Source organism: Musa acuminata, chromosome BXJ2-10 (genome assembly GCF_036884655.1).
Source record: "Musa acuminata AAA Group cultivar baxijiao chromosome BXJ2-10, Cavendish_Baxijiao_AAA, whole genome shotgun sequence".
In the NCBI taxonomy this organism is placed as follows: domain Eukaryota; kingdom Viridiplantae; phylum Streptophyta; class Magnoliopsida; order Zingiberales; family Musaceae; genus Musa; species Musa acuminata.
This window is the reverse complement of record NC_088347.1, coordinates 33,659,553-33,675,092: the sequence shown is the minus strand read 5'-3', so window position 1 is coordinate 33,675,092 and position 15,540 is coordinate 33,659,553. Positions and strand designations below refer to the sequence as shown.

At 38.3% G+C, this 15,540-nt stretch overlaps 2 protein-coding genes and 1 non-coding gene across 3 annotated transcripts; 1 reads left to right on the top strand and 2 right to left on the bottom strand.

Annotated features, from left to right (window-relative positions):
- Positions 1 to 2,185: 2,185 nt before the first annotated feature.
- On the bottom strand, positions 2,186 to 3,743 carry LOC103969155 (purine permease 3). Its single transcript, XM_065129916.1, has 2 exons — positions 2,948 to 3,743; positions 2,186 to 2,701 (listed from the first exon to the last, which is right to left on the bottom strand). Exons 1-2 carry the CDS (start codon positions 3,710 to 3,712, stop codon positions 2,372 to 2,374), a joined length of 1,095 nt encoding a protein of 364 aa, XP_064985988.1. The 5' UTR covers positions 3,713 to 3,743; the 3' UTR covers positions 2,186 to 2,371.
- A 2,718-nt stretch (positions 3,744 to 6,461) lies between these two features.
- LOC135626061 (5S ribosomal RNA) lies at positions 6,462 to 6,580 on the top strand. The gene has a single exon (XR_010492235.1). It is a non-coding gene; the product is annotated as a 5S ribosomal RNA (ribosomal RNA).
- A 470-nt stretch (positions 6,581 to 7,050) lies between these two features.
- Positions 7,051 to 12,575, bottom strand: LOC135624330 (purine permease 3-like). Its single transcript, XM_065127822.1, has 2 exons — positions 11,757 to 12,575; positions 7,051 to 7,498 (listed from the first exon to the last, which is right to left on the bottom strand). Exons 1-2 carry the CDS (start codon positions 12,519 to 12,521, stop codon positions 7,169 to 7,171), a joined length of 1,095 nt encoding a protein of 364 aa, XP_064983894.1. The 5' UTR covers positions 12,522 to 12,575; the 3' UTR covers positions 7,051 to 7,168.
- Positions 12,576 to 15,540: the final 2,965 nt, after the last annotated feature.

The following is a 15,540-nucleotide window of genomic DNA, read 5'->3' as shown; positions in this document are numbered from 1 at the left end:
TTGCCTTATATAACATGAGCTATGATTGGCAAGTGAAAAGTGAATAATTCTCTCTGTGTCGCTTTCGACGACACTCGCCTATAATTGGTATTTGTGTGGTTGTGTGTGTTAAACAATCTTTAATTCAAACGGGCATATGTTTTCTACCGGTCAAGCTCTTTCGAAACAGTGCAAATCTTCCGGTCTTGTATAGCTGTCATCTCTCTCTTTCGGAATAAATTTCATTGATAATGATGAAAATTATTTTTCTCTTAATTTGTTGATCTCCGTCCACATAAACCAATCTCTCGTTTTCCTCACATGATTTGAATGCATTATAGAGAAGACTTCTATGGATTCTATAATAGACTTCGTAGAGTAGTTTCATGAGCTTTGGAGCAGAGATAATTGAATCATAATTTGTCCTATTCTACTGAATTTTATATCAATATAAAAATCATGAGCCATTTTTTTTTATTTTTTTTTCAAAAAATATATTTCTTTTTCATTTTTGACATTAAAAAAATACTCGTATATTTTCTCTCCTCTTATCTTCTCTCTCCTATCCAACTGTCAATCTAACGATACCAACAACTCACCCTATTTTTTTTTTCTCTCATTTTTATGTTTTAATATTTTTACATAATTTAAACAAACACATTGTGTTATAATGTTTTTTACTACTATTTTTTGGGTATTATTTAAAATACTATAACATAGTGTAAAGATAAAAATATATATATATATATATTTTATATATTAGAAAAAAATAAAGTTAAAGGATTAGATAAAATGAAGAAAAAGCATCCATCAACGATACATAATATAAAGGCTGGCTGATCTGACGAATGGATAAGGTTACAACTTTTTCCTTTCTCGATGAAGGCTACCAACCAATCCAACATCCCCAATAAGTCGCCTTGTTTTGGATGTGTTTGTCTGTTGTGCCTTGAGGGTGACAGTGTGTGCTTAGCAGTGTTGATTGATTAGGTTTGCCATTGAGTTGGACGAAGAAAAGTAGCAGCAATAACAAAAGCATCTAAGAGGAGAAAGAGCACCTTATGGTACAAGAATTTTCGCTACTCTTTAGGATTGGAGTAGACAACAGATATGGGAGTCAAATTTGAGTAATTAAATTTTTAGTTTGATTTAGATAGATAGACTAAACTTTATTAAATCCTAATGGCCGATTTATCTAAAAAAGTTCCTTTTTCATTTTTTTTTCTTCTATATAGTGTCGGTAAATGTCCTATCCTTTTTCCTGAGTTGTCTCCATCTCATCGCAAGGTGATGCCACCCACTTTCTACCGTCTTTATCCTATGCTCTCACCATGAAATCTCATTATCTCTAAAGAGGAAGGAAAGGGTCGATGGAGGAGGCAACCAAGGGTGGGTGGCACCGCCACAGGATGGGGTGGAGATGAGAGCAGGGAAAGGTATCAAAAGGAGGAAGAATACTTACAAAATAATAAAACAATAAAGAACATTATTTAAGAAAAACAAAATTGATAGTTCTGTCTATTTTCTTTTGCACCATTCTAATGTATATTATGAAGCCTCAATCCTCACATAATTCTAATTATCTCTCTCTCTCTACAAGCTATCGTCTCCATCGAGTATTTGATGTTCCAAGGAATTGTCAACGGATAATCATTGCATGTTAGGCGTCGATTGACTATAGCAGCGAAACATTTTTGATGTCTCTCTTTTGAACAGTAGTAAATGCTGGGACGAAGATTAGAATGGGCGCGTGATGTAAGCAAAAGGTATTCTTTCCAAAGGCTCATGTCTGGATATATAGAGAAATAGCTGCTCGGGGCCAAGCATTTGAGCATAAATAAAGGTCGCTTGGGTAATGGGAGACAAAAGACGCGATCGTCCTCGGTGGCGGCGGCCTCCTCTTCTGGCTCTCTCTAACAAGTTACCTTTTCTTGAACTTAAACGTCGGAGGCAAGCATTGTCCCAACATTTTCGATATAGTTTCATAAGGTTTGGCCAAAATCACCTTTAACATCCACTGATTCCCAGTGATATGAGAAAGGCCATTTTAGAGCGAATCGTGGGAATGTGTAGTGCACACCGATAGTATGGAAAATGATCGAACCAGCATGCGCAAGGATGCTTCAGATGTTGGAAGGAAAGCAAGACAGAATGATTCAGGTGACTGTTCCCCAAGTAGCCTTTTGGCTGCTGATTCCTTTGCAAGTGTTCCCCAAAAGAGTTGATTCTCATGTAATTGCTAATATGAATCCAAAAGCACATGCGAAACTCTCCAAGGTTTCATGGACAAGTTCTTATCGTCTATCCAATTTCACATCCACACCATCATCAATCTTTAATCGATAGGTAGCAAGCCATTAATATATCTCTTTGCTCACAAAAGTACAGCAGTTCAAGCAAGCTGATTACTGGGTGTTGCTTTGTCTTTCTTATCATTTTCGTGCCTGTACTCTCCGTAGCAGTAGGAGGCCAAACCCCAGAGTGCGAGGACGAGAGCGACGCCCTTCTCGCTGCTGAAGCTTTCCTCGAAGAAGACGACACCCAACACCCCGGTCACCGGGATGAACACGGCGATGAGGATGGCGGCCAGCAGCGTGTTCACGCAGAAGATGATACCCACTGTGCCCAAGAAGAAGAACTGCCAGAAGACGGCGCTCCAAACAAGTATCGCGTAGTATCTAGACTCCCCCCGTTCGGAGTGCCTTGCTTCACGTGGAATCGCCTGCGACATGTTCAACTCAATAAGATGATGAAATCACAACACAAAGATTGCCGGTACTTTCTCATACGAAAAGCAAGCGAAATGGATCTAAATAGGTCGATCGCTAATAAGTAGTAAACAGGGGAGAAGTTGCAGAGTGATTGCATTCGTCATCAGCTTCTCTCTAAATCATATCGTCTCGCAGAATCAATCATGAGAAAAGACTCGGTCGGAGGAATCGACCAGGCAGTCGTGAAAGAAGGTCACCTGGAAGTCCTTGCTCACCAGCATCCCAACGGTGCAGAAAGCCGTCGCAAAGCACCCCATCACCAACTGCATCTCCATCACCAGCGTGTAGGTGATCGCCTGCTTCGATTTGGCGTACATCAGCTGCACCAGCGGCAGGATCAGCGCATACAGCGCCGCCGACCCCAGCGTCAGGATGAACCCCATGTAGTACTCACTCTTGGTCACGTTGTCCGGCCTGTCGGAGCTTACGTGGAGTCCCAAGATCGCCGCCCCGACCGTCAGCAATGCCACCGAGTTGATCGAGTACGGGGTGAACTTCTGCTTCACTATGAGGAAGGCAAAGAAGGCCGTGAAGGCCAGATGGGTGGATAGGAGGAGAGCCGAGGTGGAGACGGGGAGGAAAGCCAGCCCGTAGGCGTAGAGGAAGTCGTCGAGGCCGGTGAAGACGCCGATGAAGGCGCAAGCGAGGAAGAGTCGCGGGGTGATGAAGAAGAGCTTGGTGCGGTGGATGTGTCCAGGTCGGATTTGGTGGCGGCGGCGGTGGAGGTAGGTGATGAGGAGAGGAAGGAAGATGATAGGCCATCCGCCGGTCACGAGCCAGCTCGAGAGCCACTGACGCTTCCCGCCACTGCGGAAGTAGAGGCGGAGGAGGAGCGGGCCACCGGTGTTGCCGAGCGCCAAGAGGACGCAGTTGAGGACGATGAGGACCCTCCTCAGGCCTTTGCTCGTCAGGGGAGCGGCATCCTGGTTCTGGTGATTGGAGTTTTGGCCTTCCACATCCATGGAGTTTGCCGAAGTAACTGAGAGAAGCACCAGCTACTGTGTGCGTGTGTATATATATATATATATATATATATATATATAGGCTTAGTTTGAGAATATATTTGTATTTTTAATGGATAAATGAATAAAGGAATTTGAATGAATGCGCAATTGTGAAATTCTTTGTGTATTTAGTAAATAATAAATAAATTAATATAAGTTTTATTTGGTAAAATTATACTTTAAATTTATTAAATATTTTTTATGATAAATTTATTTTTTTTTAAAAAAAATATTTTTAATATTTTTTTTCAAAATAAATATATATATTTAAATTAAATAAGTAAATAAATAAAAATAAACAAATGAATGTATGTAAGTTTATAAAAAATTTCTTGTGGACGAAATATATAATAAATAAAAATATAATCATATAAATAAATATAAAGTAATTTATAAAAATAAATAAATAAATCTTATTTTATAGAAAATAAAAATTATGTTGACTCGTCACTACACCATTTTGACAATCTTATAATTTTAGATAAATCATAAGGTACTTTCAAATTTTAAAAACTCATATTAATATTTCGAAAATGATAACATGTTGAGGTAGCATTAACATACAAGCTAGATATAATTAAAAATAATAATCCTAAACATCGATTCATATGCATTGAGCTATCAATACACATTAATTTGTAAATGCATCCTTCATTCACTTCCACTAGTGGCCATATCAAAGAATCTAAACATTTTAAAAAAGAACAAAAAATTTCATGAATTTAAACTTAAGATCGATTACTTGTGCGACAATACATTAATCAATTTGAATATTTGATAAAGATAAAAAATATATACATTAACAACAACAACAACAAGAAGTAGAGTTTTATGCTCCTAAATTTTGTTATTTACATGACATGACACGATTACACCATGAGTGTGATAGGCAAATCAACATCCGAATTCATCTCGCCATCGGTATTCAAATGTTTATTATATTTCATTCAATCTCTTTTGGAACGATGCAAATCTTTCCCGTCTTGCATGGCTGTCATCTATCATCTTTATATGACCAAATTTCATTGGTAGAAAAACATAATGATTAGGACGATTTTTCTCTCGAATTATCTTTTTTTCATTATGAAGAAATTGGGTCTTATCTCCTATACATCCATATCTAACTTTAATGTGATATGATCTCCACCCATAAAAACACCAATCCCGTCGTTTTCCTCACACGATGTGAATACATTACGAAGAAAAGTCATATGGATCCTATAATAGAGTGATTTCATGACCCAAAACGAGCTTTGGAGTAGAGATAATTGAATAATAATTTCTCATATTCTACTGATTTTTGAAATTTATATCAATACAAAATTATTATCCCTAATTAGAAATGTGTTGAAGTAAAAGGAAAAAACTACACCGACGCACTCATGCATGATGTTAGAGATCATCTGAAGACAAAGTACCCATCGACAGTGCATCATTCATCCTGTGTGTCCTCTCAACCGTCCCGACATAATTGATATGTCGCAATAAGAATGACATTTGCATGATAGAGAGACGAAGAGGAATACTTGGATAATGGATGATTTTGACATAGAAATCACTGCGCTAACTAATTGGAAAAGAATAGAAAAGGAGATGGAAAGATCTGAGGCTGTGTGTTTCGACTGATTCCCAGTGATATGACAAAGGCCATTTTTGAGCGAATCGTGGGAATGTGTAGTGCACACCGACGGTATGGAAAATGATCAAACCAACATGCGCAAGGAAGCTAATTTGATGCGACAACGATCTGATAATTTATTTAGGATAAATTTCTAAGAATTGTAGGATCTCTTTTTTTATTTTATTTTGGTAGTACGTCCCTTATTTTTTTTTAAAAAAAAATATTACCCTTGTGATTGTTGTCACTTAGTTATGGCTACCACCGTCATCGTTAGAGGTGATGGGATCGACTCCTCAAAGGAGAAATAGATGGTGGCCTGATGCTTAATACTTCCTACTTTTAAAAAGAAGGGTAACGCCTACATCACGGTGATGAAAAAATTTATCGTCATTTGCATTGTCTCCAAAACGATCAATGGATTTCTCATCCTCAACTAGTGCGATGATAGTCCCCTCCATGATCTCTCTTGAACCAACTTCCACCACCATTGCTCCCTCACCATCACCCTAGATAGCCCCACCCACTATGGCTACTAACCCCTCGACACTCTCTCTCTTTCTCTTTATCTTTCTTGTCTCATCCTTCGTAGTGGTTATTATATTATCATGTTTCCTTCCTCCACGGGCTTATCCTCATTCATACCTATATTGAGGAAGGCAGGAGTGAGAGGTTTACGATCTTGGGAGTCCTTATTGTGACGGAATAAAGGTCGACATAATGATAATATCATTGTGAGGGTGATTCTCGAAAGACAGTACATAAATTATAATAAAGATAATCTTATTTTTTAGATAATAAAAGACGTTTTGCAAGAATAAAACAAAATTAGGGTGCTCCACAAAAAAAACTAAAAACTTAGATTTTTTAAAGATAAATTATTTATTTATTTAAATATTTATTAGTATTTAATCAACAAAAATCTTCCTGTATATCATGGATCATGGCAGCCTAATATTAGTGCTTCGAATGAATTAAAATCTTAATGTTGGAGAATCATAGACTTCCAATCGTCACGTCGCGACTGGCCCCGATGGTCGATACGCCATCCGTGACGTGCACAAAGGCGAGGGACGACGCACACAAAATGAGTGCGATCATACCAGCACTAAAGCACCGGATCCCATCAGAACTCCGAAGTTAAGCGTGCTTGGGCAAGAGTAGTACTAGGATGGGTGACCCCCTGGGAAGTCCTCGTGTTGCACTCCTTTTTGTGCCCTGAGCGATCAAAACCTCTCCCGTCGACCTCCGAGGCAATGGTTTTGGGCCTCGAAATTTGCCGTGACAGTCTCATGGGGCTCCGAGAGAGCTTTCCGGAATGGTGTCGCAATAGTGATTCCGAGTTCGTTCGAGAAAGTTCAGAGGGTTTCGGCGCACGCTTGTCGTGTCCGGTGCACGGTCGGCCTCGTGGGCATCGGAGAGATCCGAGAATGGCGATTCCGAGATCGTTTGAGGGTTTCGGGGCGGGCAAGGGTCCCCGATCATCGATACGCCATCCGTGACGTGCACAAAGGCGAGGGACGACGCACACAAAACGAGTACGATCATACTAGCACTAAAGCACCGGATCCCATTAGAACTCCGAAGTTAAGCGTGCTGATTTCTTTGCAAGTGTTCCCAGAAAGAGCAGATTCGCATGTAATTGCTAATATGATTCCAAAAGTACATTGGAAGCTCTCAAAGGTTTCATGGACAAGTTCTTATCCTGTCCATATCCATTTACACACCATCATCGATCTCTAATCAATACGTAGCAAGCCATTGATGTTTCTCTTTGATCACAATAGTACAGCTGTTCAAGCAACCTGATTACTGGGAGCTGCTTTGTCTTTCTTATCCTTTTCTTGCCTGTACTCTCCGCAGCAGAAGGAGGCCAAACCCCAGAGTGAGAGGGCGAGAGCGACGCCCTTCTCGCTGCTGAAGTTTTCTTCGAAGAAGACGACACCCAACACCTCGGTCACCGGGATGAACACCGAGATGAGGATGGCGGCGAGCAGCGTGTTCACGCAGAAGATGACACCCACTGTGCCCAAGAAGAAGGATTGCCATACCACGGCGTTCCAAACAAGTATCACGTAGTATCTAGACTCCCCCCATTCGGAGTGCCTTGCTTCACGTGGAATCGCCTGCAACATGTTCAACTCAATGAGATGGTGAAATCACGACACAAAGATTGTCCGTACTTTCTGGTACGAAAAGCAAGTGAAATCGGATCTAAATAGGTCAGTCGATGATGATATCTGTTGGGCTGACAGCCCACATATTCAGTCCATAGGACTTGTGTAGTCCACAGTCTACACCTCCTCTTAATCTAACCCTAATTAACATTAGAAGGGTGTAGTGACTGTGTTTTGGAGATAGAAAAAGGCTTAAATAGGACAGCAACGTGGGAGAAGAATAGAGCCACGAGATTCGAAAGAAAATGGAGAAAACAAAACAGAAAAGGAAGAGAAAGAAAGGGAAGAAGACAAGGACAACGCAGAGAGGTTGTTCTCAATCATCTAGCAGTGTTCTCATCTCAGGTTAGATCAAATCTACAGTAGACTCTTGCTGTGATTACTTGGGGAGGTTTTAGATATCGTGGACAGTGACGTGATCCTTGTATCCCAGTTTTTTCTCTTGTGATTGTTGCTAGGGTTTAGGGCAAGAGATTGAGATTTGTATATTTATTATTCTAATATTAGATTATCTCTAGTTTGTCCCGTGGTTTTTACCCTTCACATGGAGAGGTTTTCCACGTATATCTTGGTGTTCTGTTTGATTATACTTCCATTTAATTTTGTTACATATTATGGTCTTTTAGTATTTGTTCATATACAAAGATTATTTCTGGTTTATATCCCCATCAACTAGTATCAGAGCAAAAAGGGTTTTGGTGATTTAAATTTTGTATTTGAACATGGAGGCCAATAATGTTTCTCGTATGATTAGTTTAAATAGAAACAATTGGATGATATGGAAACCAAGAATGGAAGATCTCTTGTATTGTAAAGATTTGTATGGACCTTTGCAAGGGGATAGTGCAAAACCCACAACTATGGCAGATGATGAGTGGAAGAGGTTAGATCGAAAAACAATTAGATTTATTCGACAGTGGCTTGATGATAGTGTCTTTCACCATGTTTCTACTGAAATTTCTGCATATTCTCTTTGGAAAAAGTTGAAAAGTCTCTATGAAAGAAAAACAGCTGACAATAAAGCTTTTTTGATCAGAAAACTTGTGAACCTAAAATATAGAGAGGGTGATTCTATTGCTGAACATTTGAATGAAATACAAAGTATTACTAACCAGTTATCATCTATGAAAATGTCTCTTGATGATGAGTTGCAGGCATTGTTACTTCTTAGTTCATTACCAAAAAGTTGGGAGACACTGGTGGTTTCCCTTAGTAATTCTGCACCAGGTGGTGTTGTCACTATAAGTCAAGTAACAAGCAGTTTGTTGAATGAGGAGTTGAGAAGAAAGAGTTCGGCAACATCTCAGAATGATTCACAAGCACTTATCTCAGAGAACAGAGGAAGGTCAAAGTCTAGAAGCAGTTCACGCTTGGGTAGAAGCAAGTCAAGATCAAGAAAAGATATTGTTTGGTGGTGAGAAAGGACATTACAAAAACCAATATAAGCAACCTAAGAAGAACAAGAAAAAGGGAAAAAAAGTGGAGTTTACAGAGTGAAAGGATAATACTACAGCTACAATGTAGGGTGGTGATTATTTGATTTTGTCTCCTTCTGATGATATTTTTTCTTGTGTGTGTCAGGATCTTGAGTGAGTGATTAACATAGGTGCTTCTTATCATGCTACACCACGAAGGGAGTTTTTTGCTACATACAGGTCTGAAAATTTTGGTGTTATTAAGATGGGCAACTATGACACAACAGACATCATAGGCATGAGTGATATCCATTTAAAAACCAACCTTGGCCGCAAGTTGGTGCTTAAGGATGTGAGGCATGTGGTTGACTTGAGGCTGAATCTAATTTCAGTTTGAAGGCTAGATGATGAAGACTATGAAAGCAGATTTCACAGAGGACAATGGAAGCTCAGTAAGGGTTCTCTTGTTATAGCTAATGGAAAGAAATGTCATACTTTGTATAGGTTGCAGGCTAAAGCTTATGATGAGCAATTAAATGTTATAGAAAAAGACTTCAGCATGGAGTTGTGGCATAGGCGACTAGGACACATGAGCGAGAAAGGGCTGCAAGCTCTTTCCAAGAGAGAGGTATTACCAAACCTTAGAGGTATATATCTGAACCCTTATATTGATTGTTTGGCAGGTAAACAACATAGAGTTTCATTTGTTAGTCCTGCTTTATCTAGAAAAATGCATGCCTTAGACCGTGTTTATATAGATGTATGTGGTCCTTTGAGGTCAAAAACTCCTGGTGGATCTGTTGATGTTCTTGGTATAAGTGGTGCACTTTATTTTGTCACTTTTATAGATGATTTTTCTAAGAAAGTTTGGGCCTATGCTTTAAAGACTAAAGATCAGGTGATTAATATCTTTAAAGAGTTTCATGCCAAGGTTGAAAGGGAGACAGAAAGGAAATTGAAATGCATAAGATCAGATATTGGTGGTGCGTATATAGGATTGTTTAATGACTATTGCACATCACATGGGATCCAACATGAGATGACAGTTCCTAGTACACCTCAGCATAATGCAATTGCAGAGAGGATGAACCACACCATCATAGAAAAGATCAGATGTATGCTTTCATAGGCTAAGCAGTTGATGGAAAATGTTTTGGGATGAGGCTTTGAGGACTGCAGTTGATGTGATCAACTTATTATAATGTACAGTCCTAGATGGTGATGTTGCAGAGCATGTATGGTCAGGGAAAGATGTTTCCTACAAGCATTTGAGAGTGTTTGGTTGTCGTGCATTTGCACATATTCCAGATAATGAAAGGTCCAAGTTGGATGGTAAGACTAAAGAATGTATTTTTCTTGGTTACTCACATGATCATTTTGGTTACAGGCTTTGGGATCCAGAAAAACAGAAGGTGTTTAGAAGCAGAGATGTAGTCTTCTTTGAGGATCAAACTTTTGAAGATTTGAAGAAGAAGACACCATCCAATACTTCTGTAGAAGGATTAGCATATTGTGACTCAGTTATTCCTCTAGTATATCATGGTGATGGGGGAGATGTGTAGGAAGATGATGTAGAGCCTGATGTTGATCTACCTGCAGGACATGTTGAGCAAGAAGAAGTAGGAGAGCAAGTTCCAGCAGAACCTCAATTGAGAAGATCTTCTAGACAACGTCAACCTTCCAGAAGATACTTTACAGATGAGTATGTGATGCTTACTGATGCAGGTGAACCAGAGAGTTACCAGGAAGCAGTTGAAAGTGAGCAGAAAGAAAAGTGGTTAGTTGCTACGCAAGAAGAGATGGATGCTCTTCAGAAGAACGACACTTATGATTTGGTACTGCTACCAAATAGAATGAAGACTTTACCAAAAGAAAGACAGGAGATATGTCGACAGCAGATCGGCATGACTTCACATTGATGAGTCATGGGACAGCCTTTCTTATGGGCTGAAGGGGGAGGTTATTGGGCTGACAGCCCACAGATTCAGCCCATAGTGGGCTTGGGCAGCCCACGGCCCACACCCCCTCTTAACCTAACCCTAATTAACATTAGAGGGGTGTGGTGGCTGCGTTTTGGAGGTAGAAAAAGGCTTAAATAGGACAGCAACGTGGGAGAAGAATAGAGTCATGGGATTCCAAAGAAAATGGAGAAAACAAGGCAGAATAGGAAGAGAAAGAAAGGGAAGAAGACAAGGACAACGCAGAGAGGCTGTTATCAATCATCTAGCAATGTTCTCATCTCAGATTAGATCAAATCTACAATAGACTCTTGCTGTGATTACTTGGGGAGGTTTTAGATATCGTGGATAGTGACGTGATCCTTATATCCCAGTTTTTTCTCTTGTGATTGTTGCCAGGGTTTAGGTCAAGAGATTGAGATTTGTACATTCATTATTTTCATAATAAATTATCTCTAGTTTGCCCCGTGGTTTTTACCCTTCACATTGGAGGAATTTTTCACGTATATCTTGGTGTTTTGTTTGATTGTGCTTCCATTTAATTTCGCTGCATATTATCGTCTTCTAGTATTTGTTCATATACAAAGATTATTCCTAATTTATATCCCCATCATATCGATCACTTTGATCGAGTTTTGTGTTGTAACAAAGTGCATAGGATCACTTTCCATGTGATATAACAAATAGTAAACAGGGGAGAAGTTGCAGAGTGATTGCTTTCGTCATTAGCTTCTCCCTAATCGTATCGTCTCGCAGAATCTAACATGTGAAAAGACTCGGGTCGGAGGAATCGACTTGGCAGTCTTGAAACCCAAGGCAGAGAACGAAGGTCACCTGGAAATCCTTGTTCACTAGCATCCCCACGGTGCAGAAAGCGGTCGCGAAGAATCCCATCACCAACTGCATCTCCATCACCAGCGTGTAGGTGATCGCCTGCGTCGATTTGGCGTACATGAGCTCCACCAGCGGCATGATCAGCGCATACAGAACCGCCGCCCCCAGCGTCAGGATGAACCCCATGTAGTACTCGCTCTTGGTCACGTTGTCCGGCCGGTCGGAGCTTACGTGGAGTCCCAAGATCGCCGCCCCGACCGTCAGCAATGCCACCGAGTTGATCGAGTACGGGGTGAACTTCTGCTTCACTATGAGGAAGGCGAAGAAAGCCGTGAAGGCCAGCTGAGTGGAGATGAGGAGAGACGAGGTGGAGACGGGGAGGAAAGACAGCCCGTAGGCGTAGAGGAAGTCGTCGAGGCCGGTGAGGAGGCCGAGGAAGGCGCAAGCGAGGAAGAGTCGCGGGGTGATGAAGAAGAGCTTGGTGGGGTGGATATGTCTGTGGCGGATTTGGCGGCGGCGGTGGTGGAGGTAGGTGACGAGGAGAGGGAGGAAGATGAGGGGCCATCCGCCGGTCACGAGCCAGCTCGAGAGCCACTGACGCTTCCCGCCGCTGCGGAAGTAGAGGCGGAGGAGAAGCGGGCCGCCAGTGTTGCCGAGCGCCATGAGGACGCAGTTGAGGACGATGAGGACCCTCCTCAGGCCTTTGCTCATCAGGGGAGCGGCATCCTGGTTCTGGCGATTGGAGTTTTGGCCTTCCACATCCATGGAGTTTGCTATGGGAACTGAGAGAAGCACCAGCCAATGCTCTCTCTCTCTCTCTCTCTCGTTTCTATTTATAATGAGTAGTAAAAAAAATAATTGAGTGAATATATACTTGTAAAATGCTTTATGTGTTTGATAACAAATAAAATAAATATATATATATATATATATATATATATATATATATATATATATTGATATAAGTATTGTTTGAAAAAATTACATTTTAAAATTTTACCGAATATATTACAATAAAATTATCCTTTTAATTTTTTAACATTTATTTAAAATAAATAAATATTTTTTTACTTAGATTTAATAATTAAATAATATAAAATAAATAAATAAATAAATTTACATAATCTTATAAAAAGTTTCTTATGGATCAAATATATATAATAAATAAAAACATAATCAGATAAATAACTATAAAAGATAAAAAATAAATAAATAAAATATCACTTTATAAAAAATACAAATAATTTTAGTTTCTCGTTACATTAGTATCTCACAAATAATTAATGCTACGTAACATACAACATACAAGCGGGTTTCATGACATCACATTCACTTTCGCCAGTGACTTTGGGATTGGAATTTAGACATTAAAAAAAGTTAGAATGTATTTTATGACATCAAATAATATATATAAGTGCTATTACTTATACTATAATATATTAATCAACCCGAATATATCGATAACAATAATAAAAAAATATATAAACATTAGCAATTTTATACTGATGACATGACAAATAATTACGGTATGGAAGTCTATGACACGCTCAAAAACGGAAGAGTTCCCTTTGCAAACACTCAGTTCCCTTACAAACACCTAAGTGTGATAAGCAAATCAACATCTGAATTAATATATGTAGCTTTTGACACTTGCCATTGGTGTTTGAGTTGTCATATGTGTTGTCAAACAATCTTCTCACGCCTATTGCTCGAATGATTACATTCCATTCTATCTTTTTTGGAACTATGATTTCAGCTATCTATCCCCGTTAGATGATGATGACGATGAACTTTCATCGGTAGAAAAATAGAATGATGAGGATGATTTTTCTCTCAAATGCTTATTTTTTTTTTCAATCTCTTTTAGAACAATGTAAATCTTTTCGATTATCGTCATCTATCCTCGTTAAATGATGAATTTTTATTGATAGAAAATTAGACCGATGAGAATGATTTTTTTTCTTCTCATTATATAGAAATTATATTTTATCTTCCATGTATCCATATCCAATTTTAATGTGATGTGATCTCTGACCATAAAACAACAATCCCATCGTTTTCCTCACAATACATAGGTAGAAGAGTTACATGGATCCTATAATTGACTCGAAAAAATGATTTCATAACGCAAAACAAACTTTCGAACGGAGATAATTAAATAATAATTCTAAAATTTATATTAATATAAAATTATCATCCCTAATTAAAATTGTGTTTGAAGCGAAAGGAAAAGGCTATAGCGACGCACTCATGCATATGAACTTGGAAAAAGTCAAAAGTTATAGAGATAAAAAGGACACGATGTTAGAGATCATCTGAAGAAAACGTATCCAGCAACAGCGCATCGTTCGTCCTTTCTGTCGTCACAACCATCCAAGGTTTTGTCATCGGAGAATCGATGCATGTTGAATGCTGATTGAATACAGAAGCAACACACGGTTCGAGGTCACTGTTTCCTAGGGATGAATGATTGCCACCGTACCATTGGAATTACAAGTAACTATAAGTCGTTCATCACCATTCCAACAATCAAACAAGAGGCAGAAATTTTGTGGCTGAGTTAGTTGATGTTGAGAAGAAATCTGATAGACCGATAAGAAAAAGGCCGATCAGCCATCTGCAATCAATCATACTCTTTAAGAACTTTGCTTTTGGAAATAATAAATTAAAATTTGAACACTTCATTGCAGATTGGGAATTAATAATATTTAGACCATATATTATAGTTCAATGCCTCTCTCTATATTTCTTCTCTACACATCATTGAATTCTATAATCTTCCCCATCATTTTTCAACATCTAGCTAAAGGGAAGATCAAAATGGTGTTTGTGAAGTACGAAAACCCAATGAAACAGTTGGATTCAAGAAACGAAAAAGAGATGAATATTAAAAAAATTGATCGATCAACTTAAGTTAAATCAATTAAAATTTCAGGTTGCCTGGGTAGTCAACATCATGTATATTAGTTTCGACTAGACTCATCGATTATAAAAAAATATTTTTTTATAAAAAATAAATGATAAAAATAAAATATGAAGTCGAAACTTTACGATAAGCCGTCGCAATCTTTATTAGCTAAGTTAGCTAACACCTTCTATTAATAATGTATAGAAAGTAGTTAAAACGTAAGATATTTCATAATTAATTTGTTTGTGTGGTTAAGGGAATCGATGGCTTTTTAATTTGCAATTTGTGGGACTGTAAATGGTCCTTAGTCACTCGATTACATGTTAAATTTAACCAAACTAAACAAATTATATCATTAGAACCTACTTAAGCATGTAAGATAAGGTCTTATTTTTGGAATAATCGACTATTTTATTTTTTTGAAGGGGATTGATGTCTCTTTTGCTTGCAATTTACTGCACTGTAAAATTGTCATCGGTCCTTCAGTCACCATATGATATTTTATATTAAGTGATTTGTTTTCCTTAGCGTGAAACTCGAGGAGGACATTTGATTAATAATGACAGATAGGTTGTAGCCTTCAAAAAAATAAAGTCATATAAGAAAAGAAAATTAGGCATACAACATACTGTTGTCCTATGCAAACATAGTGTTTTTTTATAGTGTAAAAATAATATAAAAAATTATGTATTTTTTTATAGTACAGAAAACAATTGTAACATTATGTTTTTGTATTAAGTTATATTATTAAAATTTCATAACATAGTAAAAATATTAATAACTGAACTAATTCAACTCTATAAATCGGTCAATACAGTTATTAGAAAAACAAAAATATGTTTTTAGCTAATTATGAATATGAGAGTATTTTCTTAA

What these genes read in the sequence shown, in the direction of transcription:
- LOC103969155 (XM_065129916.1), bottom strand. Translation starts at nt 3,712, where the DNA reads ATGGATGTGGAAGGCCAAAACTCCAATCACCAGAACCAGGATGCCGCT. An exon ending in TGGTGAGCAAGGACTTCCAG is followed by an intron (nt 2,702 to 2,947) that starts GTGACCTTCTTT and finishes AACATGTCGCAG; the next exon opens with GCGATTCCACGTGAAGCAAG.
- LOC135624330 (XM_065127822.1), bottom strand. Translation starts at nt 12,521, where the DNA reads ATGGATGTGGAAGGCCAAAACTCCAATCGCCAGAACCAGGATGCCGCT. An exon ending in TAGTGAACAAGGATTTCCAG is followed by an intron (nt 7,499 to 11,756) that starts GTGACCTTCGTT and finishes AACATGTTGCAG; the next exon opens with GCGATTCCACGTGAAGCAAG.